The 25,426-nt window shown below is 41.1% G+C and overlaps 4 protein-coding genes across 6 annotated transcripts; 1 reads left to right on the forward strand and 3 right to left on the reverse strand.

Annotated features, from left to right (window-relative positions):
- Positions 1 to 354: 354 nt before the first annotated feature.
- On the forward strand, positions 355 to 3,810 carry cyp21a2 (cytochrome P450, family 21, subfamily A, polypeptide 2). The gene is made up of 12 exons (XM_068570514.1): positions 355 to 487; positions 668 to 859; positions 971 to 1,060; positions 1,138 to 1,292; positions 1,394 to 1,489; positions 1,713 to 1,823; positions 1,922 to 2,008; positions 2,229 to 2,312; positions 2,462 to 2,575; positions 2,666 to 2,832; positions 3,366 to 3,469; positions 3,557 to 3,810. The coding sequence occupies exons 1-12, from the start codon at positions 355 to 357 to the stop codon at positions 3,808 to 3,810; spliced, it is 1,587 nt and encodes a 528-aa protein (XP_068426615.1).
- Positions 3,811 to 7,852: 4,042 nt separating this feature from the next.
- On the reverse strand, positions 7,853 to 11,812 carry smpd5 (sphingomyelin phosphodiesterase 5). Its single transcript, XM_068570106.1, has 8 exons — positions 11,676 to 11,812; positions 9,432 to 10,653; positions 9,223 to 9,298; positions 8,945 to 9,085; positions 8,755 to 8,844; positions 8,602 to 8,665; positions 8,350 to 8,509; positions 7,853 to 8,190 (listed from the first exon to the last, which is right to left on the reverse strand). Exons 2-8 carry the CDS (start codon positions 10,551 to 10,553, stop codon positions 8,092 to 8,094), a joined length of 1,752 nt encoding a protein of 583 aa, XP_068426207.1. The 5' UTR covers positions 10,554 to 10,653; positions 11,676 to 11,812; the 3' UTR covers positions 7,853 to 8,091.
- Positions 11,813 to 13,166: 1,354 nt separating this feature from the next.
- Positions 13,167 to 17,004, reverse strand: grinab (glutamate receptor, ionotropic, N-methyl D-aspartate-associated protein 1b (glutamate binding)). Of its 2 annotated transcripts, XM_068570723.1 has the most exons (8): positions 16,872 to 17,004; positions 15,948 to 16,259; positions 15,666 to 15,911; positions 15,450 to 15,553; positions 14,951 to 15,151; positions 14,379 to 14,507; positions 14,140 to 14,283; positions 13,167 to 14,011 (listed from the first exon to the last, which is right to left on the reverse strand). In XM_068570723.1, the coding sequence occupies exons 2-8, from the start codon at positions 16,228 to 16,230 to the stop codon at positions 13,859 to 13,861; spliced, it is 1,260 nt and encodes a 419-aa protein (XP_068426824.1). In that variant the 5' UTR covers positions 16,231 to 16,259; positions 16,872 to 17,004; the 3' UTR covers positions 13,167 to 13,858. The 2 variants fall into 2 exon arrangements, with proteins under 2 accessions (XP_068426824.1, XP_068426823.1); XM_068570722.1 differs by having other exon boundaries at positions 15,666 to 16,259.
- Positions 17,005 to 18,642: 1,638 nt separating this feature from the next.
- rbm24b (RNA binding motif protein 24b) lies at positions 18,643 to 24,025 on the reverse strand. 2 transcript variants are annotated; one of them, XM_068570713.1, is made up of 4 exons: positions 23,649 to 24,025; positions 23,191 to 23,314; positions 22,953 to 23,007; positions 18,643 to 20,203 (listed from the first exon to the last, which is right to left on the reverse strand). In XM_068570713.1, the coding sequence occupies exons 1-4, from the start codon at positions 23,817 to 23,819 to the stop codon at positions 19,843 to 19,845; spliced, it is 711 nt and encodes a 236-aa protein (XP_068426814.1). In that variant the 5' UTR covers positions 23,820 to 24,025; the 3' UTR covers positions 18,643 to 19,842. The 2 variants fall into 2 exon arrangements, with proteins under 2 accessions (XP_068426814.1, XP_068426813.1); XM_068570712.1 differs by having other exon boundaries at positions 23,143 to 23,314.
- Between the last annotated feature and the right edge of the window lie 1,401 nt (positions 24,026 to 25,426).

The following is a 25,426-nucleotide window of genomic DNA, read 5'->3' on the forward strand; positions in this document are numbered from 1 at the left end:
ATGTGGCTGATGTAGGTCTGAAGTGTTGACTCTTTGGTTTTGTTACAGTGAATTAAAGCACTCAAATCCTTTGATGAAAAAAAACTGTTTCCCCATTCCTTGTTCTGTCAAGAAAAACCACGACTGACTGTCATGTCAACTGTGAACTGTTATCATACCCTTCAGCAAGTCCTGGCCGTGTGTATGTGGTGCATTCATCTTATTGTCAGATATGTTGTCCTACAAAATGTTTAGACATCCTTGATTTGAGTGAAAACAAGCCGACAAGCCAAGAGATAGATGAGGAGACTATAAATGGGGCAAGCAGTGTGCTTACCAACTTTCTGAAGGGGGACACCAGCGAGAAGTCACAAAATGGCATTAGAAATATCATTTATCACCGTGGGAGCTGTGTTCCTAGTTGTGGTGCTGTTGATGGTATTAATATGCATTTCTGGTCAGAGAGACAAATCTATACAGGAAGACCACAAAGGAAGTAAGTCCACAGGTAATGATCTATTTGTATATTTAAATATGTTGCTTGTACGATCAAGTGTTATATTTGGATTAAAAATATAATGATGAATGAACGGGACATTTACTCGACAAATGGAAACGAGTGAATTTATATGATAAGTGTTCATTATCTCTCTGTTTTTGTCTTTCTTAACTTAACATCTTCCTCCAGTAGGTGAATCTGGACTGCTGCAGTATCTCTGTCGCTTCCTGCTCCGCTCCTCGTCTCCTTGCCTCCCGGGTCCTCGCAGCCTCTTTCTTATAGGCAACATGATGGAGCTGACGCATGAGCATCTGCCCATCCACCTGACCAATCTGGCACAGCGGTACGGAAACATCTACCGCCTGAAATGTGGAAACACAAGTAATCATCCCATTGCAGTTCTATAGACGTTGTTATATCAAACACTGACTAAAAAAAATACTATTTTGGAGATAGTACAACACCTTGTTTTGTGTTGTTTTGTTTTTTCAGCCATTGTGGTACTTAATAGCAGTGAAGTCATAAAAGAAGCACTAGTGAAAAAATGGTCAGACTTTGCTGGGAGACCAGTTTCATACACAGGTAAACAACTCAAACGGATTTTGCTGCAATAGTTTGCATCATTTCTATGTCCTTATCACCTGTACTGTATGCATCAGGTGATATTGTGTCTGGGGGAGGGCACACTATCTCTTTGGGGGACTATAATGAGGAGTGGAGGGCACATCGTCGGCTTGTCCATAGTGCTTTGCAGCGTTGCTGTCAGAAATCATTGCACGAGGTGATCGAGAGACAGGCACTGCATCTAAGAGAGGTACAACCCAACACAAGCGGGACAAAATCAACGTCAGTGAATTATACCGTGCCTAATCTTAAAAAAATAGACTAAATATGTGTGGGTGGTTCACTGTTCAGGTTTTGGTGGGCTATCAAGGCAGTGCCGTGGACCTCTCGAAGGATTTCACAGTGGCAGCCAGTAATGTCATCACCACTTTGGCGTTTGGAAAAGAAGTGAGTATCTGTCAGTGTCAAAGATGGATTGCAAAATATGCTTTTCATCAATCGACAGCTGAGCTTGTTTGCTGTTTATCTTGGGGACTTGGGCAAAGTCACCGTTCATGTTGCTCTTCTGAGAAGCTGGCGTTATGTTCGTGCAATCATAATGTACTATTCTGCTATTGGACAGTGCACGTCATTGCAATGATGTTAAAATATGAATATCTGTGTTTTCTAGTATGAGAAAAGTTCTTCGGAGCTGCAGCAGCTGCACAGCTGTCTGAATGAGATTGTTGCTCTGTGGGGCTCGTCCTGGATTTCTGCTCTGGACTCATTCCCACTTCTCAGAGTCAGTTAATATTCACTGTCTTGGCCATAGATTACAGCATAGACGAGCAAACATCCGTAGAATGACATTTCATTCACATTGTTTTTGTTTTCTTAAAGAAATTACCCAATCCTGTATTTGCCCGTCTCCTGAAAGAAGTCGCCAAGAGAGATGAAATTATAAGAGAGCACCTCAACAATTACAAGGTTGGTAAAAAAAAAAAGAAAAGAAAACGCCAAAGAATAAAGAGATCAAATTATCCTAGATTGCTCTACTCACAGGTAAACAAAAAGCATGTCTCAGAAGGGATGACTTTGTAAGATCTCATGTATGTACCGTTGTTTGTGGATTTGTTAACTTCAGCTGCCAAAATCCCATTTCCTGATGTGCCAATTTTAATCAGCTGTTGCTTTGTTGTCTGTGCAGTCAGAAGACAATAAAAATGAGGACGCCATTACAGGATCACTCCTCCAGGGGATTGACAAACATCACAACACAGATCACAAAGTGGTAAGTACCTCAAAGAGTAAATACAGAGGGAAGGTTGTGAAATGCATTGGGAGTAAATCTAATGTCATTCAAGACTAATACTGGAATTACACATTTAGTATACAGTAAGCAGCATGTCTGTACTAAATGATGTGTATTCATGTTTCCAGCACCTGACAGATATTCATGTTCACATGGCCACTGTGGATCTTCTCATCGGTGGAACTGAGACCACGGCAGCCTGGCTGAACTGGACTGTGGCCTTCCTCCTCCACAGGCCAGAGGCAGGGCACATCATTTCCGAGAAAACAACAGATTTACAAACCCTGAAGGTTTATCTCAGCGTCTCTCTCCAATTTCACTTTAATCTTCAGGTGCAGGCCAAAGTGTATGAGGAGTTGTGCACAGTGCTAGAGGGACGATACCCCAAGTACAGTGACCGACACCGACTTCCTGTCCTGTGCTCTCTGATCAACGAGGTGCTCAGACTCAGGCCGGTCGCCCCGTTGGCGGTGCCACACAGAGCCATCAGAGACAGCAGGTCAGCTGAATGGCTGTATGACCTTAGAATGAACCAATTTGAAGATTATCGGCTAACTTCCACTTGTCTAGAAGATGTACTGGTTGGTACAATACAGACCAGTTTACAAAACTTGGAACACAAACCTCCGTTTGTCCAGAATGGCATTCATCATGTTTGCTGGAAGCACGGTGAATTGTGAAATATTACACATTTAGCACTGCTTTGATGCAAATACCTACTTTGAAGATAGCTGTAAAGAAATCATTTCTTTAGAAAAATGTCAAACTCTTGCTTTAAATAATTAATGCAAAAAAGCATACATGTCAACACTGGAAAAGAAAAGAACCGAATGAACCTCTGCTCTGATAAATGTTTGCTTCTTGTAAACCAACAACATCATGACTAAAAACATAAACTAGAATTTGTTACATATTGTTTATGTCTATAAAGTTTGCTGTATTGATATAGTGCTGTTGGTATCGGGTCTGGCAGTCAGTAGGTACACACAAACTTTGCATGAGGGAAAATGTATAACCCCCACCCATGTGTAGTATTGCAGGTTACTTCATCCCTAAGAACACAGTCATCATTCCCAACCTTTTTGGGGCACACCATGATCCTGCAGTTTGGTCCGACCCATACAGCTTCAAACCAGGTACAGCGCTGACTGTGAGGTGAAGTGCATTCCTTTTCACTTGCTCCGCAGATCTCAAATAAAGTAGCTATACTCTCTGGCTCTCAGAGCGCTTTCTGGAAGGAGGAGGAAGCTCCACCCGAGCCCTGATCCCTTTCGGAGGGGGTGCTCGGCTCTGCCTGGGAGAGTCTGTTGCCAAAATGGAGCTCTTTCTCTTCACTGCCTACTTGCTGAGAGATTTCCACTTCATCCCCCCTGAGAGCGAGGCCTCTCTGCCCGACCTGAGAGGAGTTGCGAGTGTTGTACTCAAGGTGAAGTCCTACACAGTTACAGCACGTCTGAGGCCTGTGACTAATCCCTGAACTACAGAAGGTGTACTGCTTACTTGCTGCTGAAACACTGTCAATGTATGTGCAAATAAACAATTTTTTGTTTAACCTGAAAAAAAAAAAGAATTACAGAACATCCACGTGTATGTTTTTCATCAATACTTCCTTTCATTTGCCAGAAATGTTGGATATCCAGATAAAATAGTCTGTTAATTGGTTCTTAAAACTTAATTTATACAATTATCTCTAAATAACATGTAAACTAGCCCAGATCTCTATTGTTTTTTTGTTACATTTCTTGTATAAAAAGCAAATTGCAAATTGCATGAACATAATAAGCCTCAACATCACCAGTGTTGGGTGGGAAGTTACAAAGATGGAGTGAACACTGTTTAGGTAAACCTACATGGATAGATAGGGTTTGTACAAGTTACCATACACTGAAACTGCTCAATTATTAGTCATTGTACAAGATGAATATCTGTCATAGAGACTGACAGCACCACCTAGTGGATAAAGACTGAACGTGCTGCAGTGAGTCTTAACGCCCTCAGACTCGGCCCGCTACAGAACTGTACACCTTTAAATGGGAACAGATTAAACTTGGAAAATCCCTGTAAATGCTTCTCTCAGTTGATCATCACAAAAAGAAATTGACAGACCCTCACAGAAAATGGAAATGCAAGCGGACCCCGTTAAAGCTATCAGCTTTACAACAGCAATGAAAAGTACTAAAGTCCACTTTGGAGCACTCCAAATGATCGATGTGGTTTAACATGGACAAACTGTAACAAGTGCTCCCTTCACCCTCTCTTGCAGTGCCACTTCCTCTCTTGGAGTGAGTGTCAGAGTGAAGTGAAAGAACACTGACCTATGATCTGTCAGGAGGACCCTACATGTATACTAGAAGGAAGCACCACAAAGATGCAGGTGGTGTAAGTGGTTAAGAAGCTATACAACCTATTGTGCAGCTATTGTGTGAGAATGTTTCCAGAGCCTCTATAAGAATGAAATAATACCCGAATGGCTGATGTTTTCTTTTATTCAGGATACAAATGTTGAGGAATTACAACAACACAGACAGAGTTTCTATGATGTATTTCAGGCTTGGACTAAATAAAAGTGTCTTTTAACTTTGCTTTCAACCATCAATACACTCAAAATATTTTATTTAAAGTCAGTTTCAAATGGAACATTTTGTTGTAGAAAGCAGAACAGTATCAGTGTGTATAACATCTTCATCCTCATGATCTTTCATCATCTATAGATATTTAATACAATTAAATAACAGATTTCATAGAAAGATTACACTGTAAACTCAGCTCCAGTTCTTTTAAAATAGCAACGTTGATGAGATGCTGATGAAGACAAACATATAAGGAAGGACTGTTTTGAACAGTCAAAGTAAAAACAGGTTAGAATTTTCTATGTTGATCCATATAAATCTCCATCACTTTGCAGGTGAGTTCATGTTACATGTTTTTACAAGATTATACAGTAAGAACCTTTATTTTACGAGGAAAGATCTTCTTCTTTGTCTTGAGCAGACTGAATATCACTTAATACTTGACTGTAATGACGGAGAAGAATTTGTTATTTAATTAAATATGACTATAATAGCAGTTGTAATTTTATAATACTACTACTTACAAGTACACATGCTTTCATCCAGGAATTTCTGGTATAGACAGTTGTCTTGGTTTGTAGGGTCTGTGAGATAAAGTTGAAAGCTTATCAGTGAAGTGGTAATGAAAGGTCGCAGTCGCTGGATTAAAGAAGATAGTGAGAGAGTAAAATATGCTGCTCACCCTCCAAAGATGTAGGATTCACAATCTCATAAACATCCGTAAGAGTACCTTAACAACAAGAGAAGACAACGTATTTCTAACGTGCCACGACACTGCATTGCTCATCCAGATTAATGAAGATCAAACCTGGTGTGTGCCTCTGGGTTTGCAGTGTAACTCTCTGGGCGTTACGCCTGCAGTAAATGAATAGTCCTATCAGTGCGACCATTATGACAATCCCCATAATGACTGAAGGCACAACAACAGCAATAAATGCTCCTCTGCTTCCCTCCTTCTTGGTTTCCCCAATAACCTCACTGTTTGTCCATCCTGCGTAAGACAGGAAACAAATCTAAGCAAATACAACATCACAATACTGATGAGTTATGCATATTGTCATTTGTTGTCAGTGATGATACAAGAGAGTTTAAAATCTTACCTTGGATGCTCAGATTAATGTCAAAACAGCGCCGAGTTTGTCCAAGATTGTACTCACATCTGTACCAAGCACTGTCAATGTAATTCACAGACTGGATGGCTAAAGATGTCCCATTCATTTTGACCCTTGTCGAGTTAAGCGAATCAGGGTTGCCTCCTGTCAGCAATAGCCAGAAGATTTGTTGGGGTCCTTGTTGTCCTGGTGTTATGTCCACTGGACAGTTCAGGTTGACGGGTGTGCTGAGAGCTGCCTTCACTGCTTGAAGGGTTTTGCAGTCTGAAACAAGTGAGATTTGTGTCATAAATGAGTACGATTTCTTTGAATAAAAGAGTGAAAATGAGGAGAATACAATGTGTCATCTTACCTTTCACTTTTAAAGAAATGTTTTTGACATGAATACGGTCCCAGCCTTGCCAGATTTCACATCCATACAGTCCCTCGTCAGATAGTTTTGTGTTTGTCAGAGAAAGAGACACTCGTTCATTTCCATCAGCCTCCCATTTCACACGCTTAGCATCGTGGAAATTTGGAGTTTTTGGCCTGGCAAGGATAACCTCCATCTGGTTGGCATCTGTGGCGTACTTAATCAACCTGACTCTGGAGCAGCCCTTTTGATCCTTTTCATACGAATCAAAGCAGGGGAAAACTACATCTTCTTCTTTAGAGGCAAACACAGTCTCAATCGCTGGTGAGGTGTCTTTAAAATGATAAAGAATGTCTTTAAGAATAAGAGCCAGAGTATATTGACTATTGGGATTAAGATAGCATCTAAGTATAAGGCACATAATTCAAGATTTTACAATTAACAGCAGATGATAATATATAGCTTTACCGCCATAATTAAATAAGTGTGTGTATGCCACCTTTTAAGTTAAATAAAAGTCACAGTTGTTGCTTCTTCAGTATACTGACATAAAAAAAAACATTTTAAATGAGGTAAAGTAATAATTCAGTGACTTACTTACCTCTGCATTCGGATGAGACTACTAACAGAATGAATACAAGGAGACCGTGGAGATAAAAATGTGCCATTTTTTTTAAGTTCTGTAGCCAAGTGAAGTGACAAAATATTATGCTTAGTTCTCTGAGTCACACAACATGAAACTACCTGCATGGCCAAACACATCTTTGTTCCGTTTACCTAAATGTGTCATCAATGAAGCCCCCATGTGGCAAGAACAAGACATTACATCAAATTGACGAATGGAACACAAGTGCACAGAGCACTAGCACTCCTAGTGGTAGCTACTGTGTATTACAATGTGTTTACAGGTTAAAGGTCAAGACAAAGAATTGACACTGAATTTATTACGCCAGCATATTAATGAATAACACTGAATGTAATGGGTGAGTTGAGCAGATGGAATTATTTAAAGGTTTAATGCAAGTGAGGTCGAAAGTAGAGAACAAACTCAGGAATGTGAGGTGCAGTAAAGAAGGGCATGCAGACTGGAGATGTACGGACCGTCTGAAGAGGAGCAGGAAGAAGAGGACTTTCTATCTTGACAAAACGAGAGACTATTAAACAGACTAAAGACAACAGTTGTCCAAACGATTGGATGCATTTAGGGAACCTGTTTCACGGAATATTCTTTGTCGTACTTCAAAGTTATCTGCAATATGATCAATTCAACATTTACGGTGAACCCTATACTTTAAGTCACTTTTAAGACATTATGTATCTGTACGTGTACACACACACACACAAAATAAACTTTTCTTCTTTTGATCAAAAAGTGTAGCGACCTCAGGACATTAGATGTGCATAATTTATGGGAAATTAAAAGCAAGGCACACAGTGAAACATTATATACATTTATTTCTGTAGGAAAAATATCGGAATGAAAAATCCTAAAAATGTTACAAAAGCAATGCCTCTCCCTTTAACTGGCCATTATATATAAAATTGTAAACATTAAATAATTTCAATAAATCCTGAGGCATAATTTAATTGGTCAGCAAATTGTCATAGAAACCACAAATTCAAGTACCTTAAGCATTGTTGTGATGGTATAGATCATAACTGTGCATTTTTGTATATTTTGTTCCCTTGGTTTGAACGCGATTCCGCCTTCATGGCAGTCACCATTAATCAGCGGGGTCCATAATGACATTCAGTCTCAAGCCCACAGGAATATGGTCCGTAAGGCCGGCCAGCTGAGTTATGAAGGTAACCTCTTCAATTTCCTGGATGGAGACAAAGAGACTATGTTTTTTATGATGCAAATGTTGAAAAAAATATTTGTGGCATCTCAAAGTAACTTGAAACTTTAAGCAGACAGAAACGATAGAGAATAAGGAGAAGTTTGGGTAGAGGAAAGAGTAAAAAGTCACACGGACACATACTGTTCGGCAGTGCTTTGAAATGGAGTTTTCGCGGTATAAGATGTAGTCGATCCGACGTCCGATCCACGGCTGGCCAGTGTCAGGGTAAACCAAGGGGCAGTCTTCTGCAGGAACAGGAGGGGAGATGTACCGCTTTCTCAGATCCTCTCTCTCCAAAGTCCTACACAGATACAGAGAAGAAGAGTGAGAACTTCTGATCATTTCATGGCAGTTGTGCCGTACAGATGTTTGAGAAAATGGAACCGAGTGTACCTTTGTAGACTTTCTGGGGTGTTTATGTCATCTTCATACAATGTGGGCTGCTCCAGCAGAGTACCTTTTAGATGCAAACCAATGAAATACCAAATGATTTGTCATTATTTGTCATGTATTTGCTGTAGTGTTATGGTTTCGAATGGTACGCACCAATAACCCAGGGCTTCTCTTTCCCAGGCCCTGCCCTGCAAGGATCTTTATATTCCTCAAACAGACAGTGATTTTGTTCCATGGTGTCATCTAGACAAACATGTATGAATACACAAAAAAAAGAAGTCTTTTTGGGTTAAGGTGCCATCAGAATGAAATTCAAATAAAAAACAAATTGTCAGAGACCCACCAGGTGAGCAGTTGTCAAAGTTAAAATCTCCACAGAGCACATCAAAAGCAACGTCCTCGTCAGGCAGTTTGTTGGCAGCTTGAAAATCACCAATCCATTTGGTAACAAGGTTTAACTGCTCACAGCGAATTTCCCCTTCTCCTGATTAAAGCAAACACATCACAGCCATCACAAACCTTTCTTATATTTGTTTTCGTAAAGGAAAACACTCAACTTTAAAAAAAAAAAAATTTTTTAATATAAATTAACCCAAGTCTAAATCAGAAACTTTGACTTGCCCTCAGGTGCATGAAGATGTGTGCAGTTAAAATAGCCAACCACATTCTTCTTGTTCTGATTCTGCCCGATTAGCACCTAAAAAAGAAAAAAAAACAAAACAAGCATTACATATATTTATTCTGTAACAAAAAATGATTCATACGAATTCTGCAACACAAATGAATAACTACATTAACTGATGCCTAATACATGATATTAAGCAACGCACCTTAGCAGAAAGGAGGCCCTTGGCAGCTAGTGCGTCTTCTCCGCGGCTGTTGGGAAAGCAGTGGTACTGGGCCTCAAGCACAAGGAACCGGCTGGCTAAGAACAGGCCACTGTTGAAGAACTTGAAAGAGGAACACCTGCAGGGTGGCTGGCAGGCATACACGCCAATGTCATACAGTATGTGTCCAAACACGGGTTTCAGTGCTTGGGTGAGCTTCTTGGCCGCCCTCTTATCAAACACCTCTTCTAGACACAGTATGTCCACATTGGCTGGAAACAATGACGACACTTCCCAGGGCACATCGTCCTGTTGGCGGAGACCCTGCGACAGCAAAGCTCGGGGAGCACTCCGGTGACCTGCTTGGTCCTGCTGGTTGGAGTTGTGATTGATATTTAAAAGGAGCGAAGGGGGGTCAGTCGCGGGCTCCTCTGTGTCATCACATGGCACACAGACAACGTGACTATTGGATTTCGGGATTGAAACATGCACTTCAGCTGTATCGGAACGATGGCTCACTGGGGGCTTTGCGTTTTTATCAGTCGCCCCATATGAAGCTGCGTTAACGGTGGGAAGTATGCTGTTGGAGGGGCTGAGAGTTCCACAGCTGCTGGGGGAGTCAACAAAGATGCGGATATTGGGTCGACACACACCCTGCACAATGTGCTGACCGATCACAGCCGCCCTGCGCTGGGTGTGCCCCAGGTTGTTGAAACGAGCCAGGCTGTCGGGCAACAGACATAGGTTGGCTGTGGAAAATCCAAATGATGCCTTTCCTACCAACTCAAAGCCCCTGTGCGTCTCCTTCTCTGGCGAGGATGACGTCTCTCTGTGGTAGTGAAAGGGCCTGCGGCAAGCCTGAAGAGGTGCCCAGAGGATAAATCCCAGGAAGCCCAAAGGGGCTGTTACGAGAAAAAGAATGAAAAATACAATGAAGCCAAAGAAGACTTTGAGGGGGTGGAGGTAGCATTCCTCCTCGAGTCGCTGGGTTCGCTCTGAGGTGGTGGACTTGCACAAAGCAATGAGACGATCGAGAAACCAGAAGCAAGGCACAATGAATGCCCATCCCACAGCATGGATGCCGGCAACAAATCCATTAGGAAATGGAGATGCTTGCAGGGCCATGCCTCTGCCCCTTTTCTAAGCAACAATCAGGATGAGCAACATCAGGACTTCTGTTCTAGCCTCATTCCAGGATAGTCTCTCTCACGAGCTCCACTGGACACTAGTGGACAGAGGAAAGACATTACAGTATTACGACATGGCTCTATTCTTACAAGCCATATTAACATTTAGATTGTGGGTACTCAGGAATAGCTGCCTTCTCCCAATGACTTCATGTCTGTACATGCAGTTGTGGAAAAACATTAATCAATGAACACACACTGACATCAATGTGATAGTCAAATGCAGTCGGACCGGATTACTGCTCACTTGTGCAATGCATTGTGATCCCTTTTAGGGAGGCAAAGAGGAAAAACATGGTGCAAATAGCCCATAATCCAGGTGTCGCCACCTGCGACTGGCGATATGAGTCAGTCTGACCACCACACCTTTCTGTGAAAGATTACTTGCAGTGTGAAGTCATTGGGTGTGTCAGCATTGACACCTGATATTTTAGTTTTGGAAATTATGTCTAAAATAAAAAAAAATGTAATGACTTCAATTCATGGAGTCTGACACGATACCGTTTACAGGAAACATCCAAACATAATGTCAACCTTTTTTTAGTGTGGATTTGCCCTTTAACGTTGGTGAGTTGCATTCAAGCATTAATAAGACTTTGGGCTGTGACTTCAGGAAGTTGCAAACCCCAACACCTTAAACCTACATACAAAGTCCTCATTCAAAACAGGTCAACCTAAATTCTCGTGATGTATTGTTAAGTGATGCACACTTTGTGTCATAGTGCCTCGTCAGTCGAAACCATAGGCTGCCAGAGACACTCAAACAGGTAGGTGGGTCTCATCTATAGTACTCGGCTCACCTGTGTATAGGTAAGCTATGCTAACATTTTCGCTCGATAAAACGTTCAGAAAAATACGTTCACAGTATAACTCCATAAGCGTTTGTGTGTATAACCGTATAACGTTGCTGTATCATCGCAGCACATGGCTATGAAACGACGCATGTAATGCAGGCTGAATAACATTTTAGTTATCACACATGAAAGCTCTCACCTGTCCCGTTGCGTAACTTTAGCTAGCTTAAAGCACTCGGCTGACGTGGCAGCACAGATTATCTTACCTGAGCATGAAAGCAGCAGACTCTCGGACCTCCGCGGTCAAATCAGCAGACAGTGAGGTGTGTGTGCACCTGGCATTGTATACCGACATTGATGCTAAACCCTCTCAAACGACCCAGATCAGAAAGATCCTCGTGACACACATCCGTTTTTCAAAATAAGGTGTAAAAAAAAAAGTGTACTTATTTGAAAAGGAGATTCACACAACATCCGGTTTTCAAAATAAGATGGCAACATATCGAAATCAAAGTCCTACTTTTGTGTGTTCAAAAAGCTTATTTCGGAATATTTGAAGTGCTACAAACATACTTTTCTCAATAATACCAGACAGTGACTGATGCATGTGTGTTCAGGAAGTCTTGAACAATTTAAAATAAATCAAGAAAAAAAAAACACAATTGGGTAGCCAGATGTTTTTTTTTTTACCAGAACAGAATGAGGCAGCATTAGGAGTTCCTTTGTTGCTGCAGAGTGATCAACAGTGGAGTTTCTCACCATAAGATGTATGAGGGCTCCCAACACACATAAATAAAAAATAATACTTTGAATAGAAAAGTACCTTGGCTCAAATGCGGAGCAGTAAATAAAGAGGTGAAGTTAACAGAAATTGACACCCTTTCTTTGAAATGGCTTCTGGCGCAAACAACATTAATTGTATGCATATAGATATTAGGGTTCTTAAGTTTCACGAGCAGCGTTGTATGTCTGTGAAATAGCAGCTATACAAAACATTGCCACACATAGTTTGTGTTTAGAGGATTGCCTTTACACAATTCACTACAGTAAAATGTGATGAGACAAATGTGCATTACAGCATCACTGTCATCACAGAACTATCAATTACCTTCTTTTTTTTTTAACGGAACTTCTCATTGTAATACTGTTTGCTGTTAATTTCTCTGATGTCACAATAGAAACCTGTTAGTAACTGTGTGTAAAATTATACAAGTCACTTACAACTGGAGCCCCTTGTTAAGAGCCAGAAGAGAAACCTGCACCTCAGATATAAAGACTGAACGTCCTTGTGACGACTGGAAACTTTCCAAGCCACCCAGGTCAGGCTTTCACCACACTGCTCTAAAATGTCTGCATGTCAGGCATCGCTCACCTTTGACCTCAAGAGGAAAATCACCCTGGCAGCTTAATAAACAAAGGCAACCCACACTTTAACACTAATCTCAGCCCATTATAATTAAAAGTTGTGTTTAAATTCAACATACTAATACTTGACAAATTAGAGCTGACATTTAGTGGCAAAAAAAACATGCTATACCTGTTATTTCCTCTAGTGTCATTGTTGGAGCTCTGCATGTCGGCTCTCACGTTTTCTTGATTACACTTACCGACTTAAACGGATCATTTTCCTGGCCTTGTTGTTCATAAGGTAGGAATGGTTTGCTTTGGGTTCATTTTGTGGCTTCCAGTTTCACAGCTAAGACACAAAACACTGATATGTTTCTGTCAGGATTCTTTCACTCCAAGGACGACAGAAATCAGGTTTACAAAATAACTTTATACATAGCGTTAAAGGTTATTTCATGTTGGACATAGCAGTTTAACAAAACCCCCAAAGTCTGCTTACAGCTTCATCTAGGGATTTCAACCGAATCACAGTCTTCAATATATTATGTTTGCTCAATTGCCATGGTGATGGGTGTTTTTTTATTTTTATATAGGAAAAGGAAAAGTTCAATCTTGACCCTGTAAATAGTGGTTTCACAAAATAATCCCAACTCTAGTTCAACTTAATAGCTTTTTCCTAAATTGTATTAACCACATAACAAGTTATTAATGGGCTAAAGTTGCCAACCGGGCCAGATTGTCCTGAAAGTGCAATGGATGACATTGCAATGTTCATGTCTCCTGATAAGGACGACTGTGTGACACAGAAAATGTTGTGTTAAACCTTTAAACTGTTTCATGAATTCGTATTGCATGAATTTCTAAATTAAAATAAAGTTTTGTACAACACGTCAAAAAACTGATGAAACCGTAATACCCCCTGCTCCCTCCTCCAAACTACAACGTAGACAGTCTATATGTATATATATATATTATTTAAAAAAAACAAAAAAAAAACATTAACAATAGGTGAAGCCAAAAATGTTCAAACGATGTGATAAATGCGCGCAACAAGAGAAAACAAAAACTCAAAGCAGGATCTCTACCTGTTTTTTTCTACTGCTTAGCCCCCCCTTGCTCTTCCAATGATAGCAAGAATGTAGAGAAAGATGTTGATGATGTCTGTGTACAGGTTGAGAGCAGCAAAGACATATTCTTCTGGACTCAGGGACAGTTCCTTGTTGCCAAGCAGCATCTGTGTGTCCACCGCCAAGAACTGTAACATAGAAGACAATCACAATGGGTTAAACGTTTGTCTTTTTTTTTGTATTAACGTCACTCCCTTTCTTGAAATGTTTCAGCGCTGAGCTTTACTGTGGCCAAATTGTTAACTCAAGTACTTACACAGGTGAAGAGCAAAGCTCCCAGTCCAGCATACACAATGTGCAGAATCCTGTCACGGATGAAGATGCATAGGAAGCCGAAGATGATCAGGACAATTAAGCAGACGAAAAGCACACCGTAACAGGACGTGAAGTCGTACTTGGTCTGTTGGAGGAGGCCAAGAAAGACAGAGCTCAGATTCGAGTATGATCAATGTACAATGTATGCATACAAAGAGACCAGAACTGACTGATGCTGACCTGCAGAGAGAAGATGACCACTGTGAAGCACACAACCACTGTGATACCTACTGCCATGATCACTGTGTCAGTGTCATGGAAGCTGGCGATCATTCCCACCATGTAGGACATGCTGAGAGTCAGGACTGACTGAAAACAAGAAACACAAATACATGAGCAATCTTGGACGTTTAAGTGGAAAGCAGTTTCATGGCATAACTAGGAAATGGTATTTCATTTAGTCGTAACCAACTAATTATTTGTGAGGCTCAACCTGAATCTAATCCATGTAAACGTTTAAGGATAGGTGTTTGTAATTATATGCTGAAAAACCTGACGGATAAAACATGTAAGCTTTTGAAAAACTAAAACATCTTATCTTTCACTGTATCACATCAGAAGACATTGTTAAGTTGATTTATTTCAAAATAAAGGAAATTATAAAAAAGTTTTTCCAAGACAGTTGCATGATTCATAAAATCAGAAGGCCTACAATGAAGTAGTCCAGATACACTAACACAGTACTTCCTGGACTGTACCTCCTCCCCTCTCTATCTTTTATTTAGAAAAAGACTAAATCTGAGCGGACTTACTAATGCGACAAGGTTCCATGGATGTCGACGGCGAACGCTCCCACAGCAGCTGATCACACAAACTGACACAAAGAATATGGCATATGACACCATGTAGGTCCAGGTGTTCACCATGACAAACCTCTTGACTTGATCCACGAAGGTGAAAATAGCCACAAAGGCAAATGTCACCATCAGCTGAGCCGTCAACACCAAGAATACCTAGAGAGAAAAGTAGATTATTGGGCAGCAGGTCACAGGTTAACAAAGAATATCTATTGTTTTTCAAGTTGTATCAAAAGTACATGATTCCTTTCAAACCAGAGGTTATGTTGTAGGCTGTGTTTGTTTGTCAGCAGGTCAAAAATTTGATTTCAAGTCAAGAAAAAGAATACACAAAGAATTAATAATCAAATATAATAATATAAACAAAAAATGTAATGTAAATACAATCCTGATCATTGCAACACAGCCTGTGATACCTCATACTCCCAGCTGTACTACCACACTAGCTCCTTACCTTTCGAATAAAGGCTCTTCTTATGGTCTTATTATCTAATCCAAAATCAAAGTCTTGATTCTCATGAAAGGGTGGTGGGTCCTCCTCGCTGTGGTAAACATCATCTGCAGTGGTGCAAACAAGAAACATCAAATTGATTAAATTATGCTACGAATGTTTATGTATAATTGGAAATAAAGATACTCATATATGTGCAACAATGTTAGAAATACTAACCACTGAAGTTGCCATCAAAGCCCTGGCCTGGTGGAGAATACGGTGAGGAAGAGGGCTTGGTCATTCCGAAAGCTCCAGGAACACCTGGTCCAAAAGCAGTTGGTGGAGGGAAAGGAAGACCACCAGGAGCAGGGAAACCACCAGGAGCAGGGAAACCACCAGGAGCAGGGAAACCTCCAGCAGCAGGGAAACCTCCAGCAGCAGGGAAACCTCCAGCAGCAGGGAAACCTCCAGCAGCAGGGAAACCTCCAGCAGCAGGGAAACCATCAGCAGCAGGGAAACCAGCAGCAGCAGGGAAACCACCAGGAGCAGGTTGATCACTCGGACCAAGGAAACCACCAGGAGCAAGGAATCCACCAGGAGCAGGTTGACCACCAGGAGCGAGGAACCCACTGGGAGCAGGTGGACCACTAGGAGCAAGGAACCCACTAGGAGCAGGGGAGCCAAACATGTTTGGGCTTGGCGTATTCATATCAAATGCGACAGGAGACGCGGTCTGCCAGGGAAGCGATGGTGGAAATGGTACCCCCTCTGCGGGAGCGTATGCGGTCTTCTCGGTAGTCATCTCTGGCTTAGATCGGGAGCACAGACCCGCTGGTGAGTGAGAAGTAGAAGAAAAAAAGGCAAGGGAAAGTTATCTAGTGGAAAAATAGACAGCACTGTTTCGATGATAATGGTTGACAAAAGCTCGGAGTGGTGGAGTCCATAGCGAGAGACGCTGTAACGTCACCGAGGCCACGTGACACGGGTCTCTTCCGGTATACAGTATATCATAACTCATAACCATCAACGGCTGAATTCAAACAACTATTTCGTTAACGCTACATACGTTGTGCATAATGTGTGCTCCACCACTCACATCGCCGCTAATTTGAGAGTCCAACGAAGGTGTTGACTAAGTTTAATAACGTCACCCATATATTACTTAAATTTGCCCGAATTTCTGCCCGTTTCCTGAATGTAACGTTACGTTAGGCAACAGTAATTTCGCTCACCTACTTTAAACATAGATTCAACCGCATATTTGAGGTTGACACAAGGTTAACTAAAAACTATCATGAAGAAAGAGTGCTTGGGTTTTGTGTTACATCGTTCAACACAAGATGGCCATGTTTTTTTTCCACCAAACAATAGCGTTGGGCAATACGGTTAGACAACTGAGATGCAACACATTTGGAATAGTTCCAGTTTTGCATAACTACTCACATTGTTCGAAGTCAATGTTTTAATGCCAGCCGAGCGCCTCCAAAAAGATTTGTGGTATTTATTCCGTAGGTTTTTGTCCCACTTGGATTGTTTATGTTCACCCTAACTGCCAGTAAACTGCTGTTTCCTCTCCGCCCCCACGATGCGGATGTCGCGTTCAGGACACGTGGGATCTTTGGGAGAAAAGGGTGCCAGAAAGACAGAAAGATATCGCTTTCTCGGAGTTTCAAAGTGGAGGTGTGGAGTAAACAAACGTTACTCCACTTAATGTCCGTTTGAGCAACATACATGCTGATGTAAGACAGCCATTTTTGTTTGGTGTTTACACAGTTTATGATTATTATGGCAACTACGTTGGAGCTTTCAGAAAATTCGGACTATTCCGCTTTTATGATAACTAAAATTCTTATAATTTCGGTATTATTTGAACGCAGCACGAAAGCTTGTCTGTGACGTCCTGTCTGCTCAAAATGCGCAAAACGTGAAGAGCGAAACATTTTGTTATCTTAAAAAAGAGAAGGAAGATACCTCAGCTGCAGTGGTGGGAATTATCTAAATACATTTACTGAATAATTGCAAATAAGTGAACATTTTAGGTGCTTTCCTTTCCTCGAGTGTTTCTATTTTATGCAACTTTATGCTTCAATTCCATTACATTTGAGAGAAAGAATGGAGCCTACTTTTGCTCCACTTTTGCTCCATATTAATACTTTTGTTCAAGTAAATTGCTGAATGCATGACTTTTTCTTGTGAGTATATTTATGTAGTGGTATTACTACTTTTACATGAGCAAAAACTCCTTCCATCACTGCTTAGCTGCATAATGCTTGGCAATAAGAAGTGCCTGGCATGAACCAGCAGGTGTCAGGAGGCCACCACAGCTATAATAAAATGTCGGAAGAGGGCCATCAGAATGTCACAAAACAGTGTTTATTCTCATTTGTCTAATGACACGTACGTGGTTGGACTAGTGAAGGATTGTAGACAGGTGAATAAAACAGGGAGTGGACTGTGGGTCTCTAACAACCATAGGCATAACCATAAGAGTTTGCTTTCCAGTTGTTTAGGTTTGCACAGAACAACCTCGAAAGCGTAGTATCAAAAACATTTTAAACAGAATTCATCATGAATTGAAGGCTCTAGAAATATTTAAAACATGTCCACTACTTTAGGTTAATTTTAATTTACTTCATTTCAGCAAGAAGGAATATGGCGAACAGCTTCTTTTCAACGACTGGTTGTAATGTGGGGTGAGGGACTTCACCTACTTACTATTTTAGAGTAGCAGGCCGGATTCATGTTATGCAAAATCTGAGTTGACTAAATGTTGAGGCAAGCATCAAATTCAACAGCATTGTTCAAAGTGTAATCAATTACGTAAAAATGTCCAATCCATGGTTAGTTAGCGACATAGGTCTTCACGTATGCATATCTTACCCATTGGGATTTGTGTGTGGTTTCTATCATGGACTTAGTCACGGATTTGACTATTTCACCCTAAGAGGTGTCAATAAAAGTAAATTAGATGAAAGGACTAAAAAAATAATAGCTATAGTTCACATTCTAGTGTTACTAAGGACTGCTCTTAACTGCCCGATTGCACACAGACACTGTGGACTGAATACTAAAGGCAGTTGTTTAGATCTACTGTATGAATGAATTATTTAGCCATCTATTATTCTTCCTCCACAACTGAGAACATCACATGACATGATTTTACCAAAACAATTGTGGTCTATGGGCAAAAACTATATTTCACAAACACAAAGAGTTGAAGGTAAAGTTCCTTTTATTTTACATATTAAATGTTTGCATTATTTTGAGTCATGCATTACAAAATGCAAGGTGAAACAGGTGATGTCCTTGCATTAGAGAACATTTGGTGTCATATGACATCAAATGTAAAGAATAAAAAAGTTAACAGTTCTCACGCTGTCCTTTATCAAACTGGTCAGGTATAAAAAGGGACATTTAAGAATTGAGAATCTATTCGAGACATTAGCTCTACAGAAAATGCATTGGACTTATTGCTACTTTTCCACTCATCTTTTGTTCTTTATACACAGTGTATCACTTTGTTAAGCCAACTTGAAACATCCATCACATGCTCTTGATCATTACGCAGCAGCACATGTGGACATGCCCCTTAGTAGGCTTCATACTAACACATGGACACAAAATATAGGGTTTATTACTGTAAGGCTCCAAAATAAATACATAAATAGCATAATTTAAAAGGCACATTATGAAACATTTTGTCAAAATGAAAGATTCACATTCAACAATGTTTCTTCCCTTATGCTGAGTTTACTTGAGGTGCAATTTAAGGAGAAGAAAAGACAGTGCTTTTACCAGCTTCAGCTGACATTTTGTCTGACAAACTATCTATGAAAATATTTTTTTAAGGAAACTAGTTGACAGTGTCTAATCTATCTCACTCCAAACAATTATTTTAAAAAAAGAGAACAATCTTAACAACATGTTTACTTCTATATCAATGTCTGCATAGCTTTACCAAACAAAATGCTGGTCCAAACCTATGAAATACTGAAAACTGCATAATGACCAACAAACTGTTTTTTGGTTTGTTCTCAAATACGTGGGGAAGAAACCTGATCATAAGACGTGAATGCACTTGGAAATTAGATACAAATTCCACTGCAACATATATACAACATTCAGCAATGGTTGAGTGAGTCAACTTTAGTTAACATTAAATATTTTCCTGCTGAATAAATATTAAATATTCATACATGTTCAACAGTGACAAAATACTGATCTCACTTGAATAAAATATACAGTGATCCCTCACTTCTCTCTACATTGTTGCTGATTGTCTTCAGGCTCTTTGGTAGAAGGATTGCAAAGTTAAAACCTGGGTGTGACAACCATGATTCAGCCCCTAGGATCGTTTCCCCCATAACTTTGTGACCTCCCTCTCCTTCCCTCCTTCACGGTCATTTTCTGGGTTTTACTGCATGCGATCTGTCTGGAGCTGCTGAGGTTGGTACTGGCTGAAGGCGGCAGCAGCGGCGGCAGCTCCTGGGGTGGCAGCAGTGGCGAGTGGCTGCTGGACAGCGTATCCATACCCCGCTGCAGTCATGTAGCTCGTTGGCGCCGGTGAGGCGGCGTATGGATACTGCTCATATGCAGCGGCGGCGGCGGCAGCAGCGGTGGCAGCGGCAGAGTACTGGGCATACGTTGCTCCTGTATAGTCAAGGTATGGGGAGGTTGCAGCAGCAGCTGTTGCTGTAGCAGCAGAAGGTTGTACATGAGGGATCATCATGCTGGGTTGCACAAAGGCCTGAGGGTAGACGTAGTGTGCGGGGACTCTGTAGGACACAAAAGACACACAGGGTAAAAGAAAAGCCACAGCCATTCGTTCCAATGCTGAAAACTAAATTCTGGAAAACTGAAAAGCAAGCGCCTCAAAAAACGTCAATCCAGTCCTCAGAACACAGCAAATCCATTCATTAACTGAAAAAAAACCCTACCTAGAAATGAAAAAGTTAAGGAAGCAGCAAAACCACAAAGAAACACAAGCGCAGCTTTTAATTTCAAAAAAAAAAAAAAAAGCACTTGAATCTGAAAGACGACGAGGCATTAAAAGAAGACACAGCCCAGCTCTGCACCCAATGTTCCACTGAAAACGGTATTTGACAAAAATGCGAGCTTATCGCACAACACAACAACACATCGGGAAGAGAAGTGGACACTATTATGTCCACATACGGTCACACCAACACCACACTTACAGGCATGCCCACACATGTTAATAGATCCTCCTGAAAATGGAATAAACTACAATGAAGCTGCTGAGTGAAATGATACAGTATGGTATCCAATTACGTGGGTGCTTGGTTGTATTAGCTTCTGCAGAGGCCCTGTTTATTTGCTTGAAAAATACATGTATTTTGTATTAAAAAAAAAGTGGAAGACTTGATTAGATGGGAGCTCTCCGTTAGAAGAGCAATATTCCAAATATAGACCAGGCAGGGTATTAATGGATGAATACAAGCTTGGGTATCTGGGTAAATATGGCCCCCACTTTAAAGTTGTGTTAAAGTCACCCTCTGTAAATATGCTGAGGAGCAGGTGTGAAACGGTTATATCTGGCCGTAGACAAGCTCCCCCTCCCCCGCTTACAGACATACTCCCCCACACAAACATACACACGCCAACTTGACTGACAAGGGAGGCTGGAAGCATGCTATTTTTGCTCCCCTTGTCATCTCCAAAGGACAAGCTGATCTTCTCCTTCAGTAACACATGGCAGGGCACTCGTCAACTGTCATGGCCGCCTACGACGCTCTACTGTCTCAGTGACTTTCCTGAATTTACCTCCGTTATCAGACTGGAGGTGTCTTGGCTAATCAGAAAGTGGTGCTTTTGTGACAAAGTGGGACGCAAGAGCCACTGCGAGCTCACTGTTTTGTGCTATAGCTGCATAATTATCACAGAAAATGTTACAATTCTTGTATTAAATGTGACAAATATGATAACATTTTTGGTTTTCAACTTGACAAGTCAGGAACCAACATGCTAGTTCTCTTTATTTGTGATTTGACCTTAATATCAACAGTTCAAGAACTAAAAGGGCACAGCTGACTTAAGCCATATCTATTGAAAGAGATGGGAGGAACATTTTTTGGTACTGCACGTCGAGCGCTAAATAAAGGTGCTTTGTAGATCACCAGGACACATGGGTAATCCCCAGCACATAACCAAAAGACTTCACGGGCACACGGCTCGGCCCACCTGTTGTCCACAACCGAGCGGCCCTGTCTGTGCCATACATTATTAACAGCGCTGCCGAGTGACTCCCATTTTCCATCTGAATTTGAGAGGCCGTGGAGATCACTATAGCCAACAGCTGCTGCCGAGTAGACCGACTAAGATCTCCGTCTCCACCCTATAGGGCAGTGAACGTTTCAGTTTATTGAAACTAAATAACCAGTTCATTATTGCGTCAAAAGTTAGTTTTTAAAATTGTTGAAACAGAAATGAGCCAACTTTCATATTGTAGTTTTGACTTTTTCAATGAAGTTACCGGTACTTTAAATAACTTAAGCTATGCTAATAAAGTACCAAATGGGGGCAATTTAACTTATTCTTCTGTTCTTTCCTTGTGGTGAACACAATGTGTGTGTTTAATGACAACCACTGAGCGAAATACAAAAGAAAAAGTTTACTCAGTAGCATGTACCTGTAGATATAAACGACAAGTGAGAGCAATGGGTTAATAAAGAAAAAACACAGCATAATGGGTAAGGTAAAAAAGGAACTCCCACATGCAAGCCAGTGTATGTTTTGTTGTGGGGGATGAATTTTGAAATTAACACTGTGAATGGTCAACAACCCCCCTTTGACAACAAAACACGATCAATGTGATGTTAACAAGAAACTGGAAAGATAAAATAAACCACAGGCTAAAGCACAAATCAATTATTAAAAAAGGGAAAAGAAGCAACACCCCGTTGCAGATCTCCCTATCAAAACACACAAAGTCTGCACAAAAACCTCCTGCACCCCCCCTCCTCCTCCCACCTTCCCCACTGCAAATAGAAATGAGCACACAGTTAAGCTGAACACCACGTCATACTGAAAACAAGGCACACACACCAATCTATGTACTATGAAAAACTGGGGGGAAAACAGAAGACTTCCATGCATCTAGTCACCATTTCAGTTCGTTTGCGTATGTCAGAGTATACAGGTAACACTTTAGCGCTCTGCCCAATGCAGACTCAGCTATTCCTCAAATCATCATGTCCCTTCATCAGCTATTTTAACCGTTACCGACCCTGTCAGATCAGAGAGAGATAGACAACATGAAGTCAAGTCCTGTATTGGCTGGGGACACATGTTTACTTCCTTCACAGTCAACACCAAGCATAGGCGCACACATTCACAGTCACATGTCCTCAATAAGGATTTAATAGGTGGAGGCAATGATGAATTACATTTTTACAACAACAAAAACACTTTATATAAAATCATGAAAGGAAAAAAAAGCAGTTTTTCTTACTTTCAGACGGACATATTTTGTGAAGGAAATGTAATTTCGGCATCTTAACATACCCATAAGGCCTTTGGATGAATGCTGGATGGATCTGAGGCATGCCAAACGCAAATCCTACAATGAAAACAGAGTTGTTATAGTTTTGTTTGAAGGAACCGACACTTTTATATTACAATGGAGATCATTTTCACTGATAATTTGCAAGATTGTCAATCATTTACAAGAGAAAATACTGTCTTTGTATGCCACCTTGATTATCTTGAAGTTGGGAATAAAAGCTGTGGTCCAGTCCCTCACCTGGCTGTATGACCCTGGGCTTGGCTCCCAGGTAGGCCAGGTTCACATTGGCTTTTCTGCCATCTATTATGGGGTTAGGATCCTTGCAGGCTCGGTCGGCAGAGGCCCGGTCTGCCATGGTCACCTGGAGGAAACAGCACATTTTTTTTGAATTGACCTCATGGAGATTTCTTGGTCACAGTCACAAATGGGCACCTAGAAATGATAGATCATGTGTTTTCAAGGTCCATCTAGAGGAGTCTGGCTACATTTCACTGGGTGACTAAGGGTTCTGCGGTAAGAGCTCCACACGTCCTATTTCTAACCTGGCTGTCACACAGGAAGCACTACAATCGTTCAGCCTACAGGTGCCGACACGGGATCAATTGATCGTATCCCCGACTGTGCACGTGTGCAAGCAACTTAAAAAAAAAGAAGAAAAAAGGGCAACTCAGAACTATAAACAGGTTTGTACTTACAAATCCATAACCTCTGGATTTCCCCGTCTGCCGATCGGTGATGACAACAGCCTCCTCGATGTCTCCAAACACCTCGAAATATTTCCTGAGACTTGTGTCCGTGGTGTGATAAGGAAGACCTCCCACAAAGATCTTGGTGAACGTGGTGTCTTTCTGCGCCGAGTGCATCATTTGTAGCTCTGTGTGAACGCGATTTCCTGGAAGTAGTGAGGTCAGATAAAGTGAAGAGCAGCGTTCAGATCAGTTGAGGGAGAGAGAGAGAGAGAGAGAGAGAGAGAGAGAGAGAGAGAGAGAGAGAGACGTGGACAGGCAGCCCCCCGGTGATGTGACTGCGGCTCTGAAGGAGGAGGACACCTGTTAGTTTGGTGCGGGAGCTTTCCCAGTTGTCAGCGTGTGACACAGATAGCTACTTAACTCCACCCAGATCCAGGATCCAGACCACCACCCTGAGCTCAGGCGGCCTACCGGCGCACAGCTGCTAAAACAGTGGCCAGGACACAGACACATATCCGCGATTTGCCTCATAAAGTTTTTAGTCGCAATCCGAGAGAACAATATATTGGTTAAAGCAAGTTGAGGACGACTTTTAGGCTTTGGAACTAGATGGATCTGCTTTGTCTGGTATGTGCAGGCTACACTTTTTATTTTTTTTTATCTTTTACATAGTAAGTTTCTCATCACTATACCAGGATTAAAAAAAAACCCAACTTCTTAAGGCTCCTCAGTGTATGCCCCTTTTAAAAATATTAATTTGATCCTGTGCCTTTTATACCCCAACACCAGGGCCTAAATGCTGTAAAAACCCCACACTGACAGAAATAAAAAGCCTGTTAGGGAATTCTGGATCCATACGTTTTGATCTGAAAGTGGTCAAATCAAGTCTAAAAGTACTGTAATCATTATGTTTGTAATTCTACAATATAAACCCAGAAAAAAATACCAAGAACACAACCTCAGTGTCCTCAATAGTAACCAGTCCGAGCAGTACAGCAGTATCTGCAGCCTACATGTGGCTATGTCCACCCAGCGCTGACACATGAATATTCATTTTTGTAATGTAGCACAAGGTTTAAAAGAAATACACCAGTTGACCCCATGGGGGCGCTATAATTAAGTTAACTCAAATGTGACATCTTGTGCACCGCTGGCCCAATTATGAGGCAACTTGGAAGGACCATGCATTTAGTCAGTGTTTGATTGGCACTACTAATAATGGGTCAAGATTTGAAAGAATAACTTTAAATGTAGTGTCTCTTCTTATGCATGGGGCAGCCTGCATTACGTGTAGGGTGTCACCATGTTTACATGTTTGTGTTAACTTTTTACATCAGACACAGACAGGACGATAAGTTCAACGAGACATGAGACATTTCTACCACACAACATGAACACTTTTGTTGTTATTAAACACAATCTGAAATACAACAATATTTAAAAGGTAGGATATGTTTGGCTACATAAAGAAAATAGTTGTTTTTGGAGAATGTACGAGCAAATAATCACATTTCCCTACCAGTAAAAGCCACCAGAAATATTTACTCTTTGGATATGGACTAATTAATAAAGTACCTCTAGGGCATATTCTGCATTTCTTGGATAACCTGCACCCTCAGAAAAGACAGGAACTGAAGGTCATGCTGCTATCATGCACTATCACACTAACTTTGTAAGGACCTCCGAATACAACTCTGAGCATAAAACATGAGATTGGAGTAGATTTGAAAAGAAAATGCATTTGAAATGACTATGAATGAACAGGTTTATCAGTGGGACAGACA

The sequence above is a fragment of the Clinocottus analis genome, unplaced genomic scaffold (assembly GCF_023055335.1).
Source record: "Clinocottus analis isolate CAN_PGR_092001 unplaced genomic scaffold, fCliAna1.0.p SCAF_9, whole genome shotgun sequence".
Classification (NCBI taxonomy): Eukaryota; Metazoa; Chordata; class Actinopteri; order Perciformes; family Cottidae; genus Clinocottus; species Clinocottus analis.

Coding starts and splice junctions, on each gene's coding strand:
- cyp21a2 (XM_068570514.1), top strand. CDS start 355: ATGGCATTAGAAATATCATTTATCACCGTGGGAGCTGTGTTCCTAGTT. Junction 1,824..1,921: donor ACTCATTCCCACTTCTCAGA/GTCAGTTAATAT, acceptor GTTTTCTTAAAG/AAATTACCCAATCCTGTATT. Junction 2,313..2,461: donor ACAACACAGATCACAAAGTG/GTAAGTACCTCA, acceptor TCATGTTTCCAG/CACCTGACAGATATTCATGT.
- smpd5 (XM_068570106.1), bottom strand. CDS start 10,553: ATGGCCCTGCAAGCATCTCCATTTCCTAATGGATTTGTTGCCGGCATC. Junction 8,666..8,754: donor AGAGAAGCCCTGGGTTATTG/GTGCGTACCATT, acceptor TGCATCTAAAAG/GTACTCTGCTGGAGCAGCCC. Junction 8,191..8,349: donor TTTCAAAGCACTGCCGAACA/GTATGTGTCCGT, acceptor GTCTCCATCCAG/GAAATTGAAGAGGTTACCTT.
- grinab (XM_068570722.1), bottom strand. CDS start 16,230: ATGACTACCGAGAAGACCGCATACGCTCCCGCAGAGGGGGTACCATTT. Junction 15,152..15,449: donor GAAGAGCCTTTATTCGAAAG/GTAAGGAGCTAG, acceptor TTTTCTCTCTAG/GTATTCTTGGTGTTGACGGC. Junction 14,284..14,378: donor TGGTCATCTTCTCTCTGCAG/GTCAGCATCAGT, acceptor CTCCTCCAACAG/ACCAAGTACGACTTCACGTC.
- rbm24b (XM_068570712.1), bottom strand. CDS start 23,819: ATGATGCACTCGGCGCAGAAAGACACCACGTTCACCAAGATCTTTGTG. Junction 23,008..23,142: donor CCAACTTCAAGATAATCAAG/GTGGCATACAAA, acceptor TTTTCATTGTAG/GATTTGCGTTTGGCATGCCT. Junction 20,204..22,952: donor TTCATCCAAAGGCCTTATGG/GTATGTTAAGAT, acceptor TGTGTCCTACAG/AGTCCCCGCACACTACGTCT.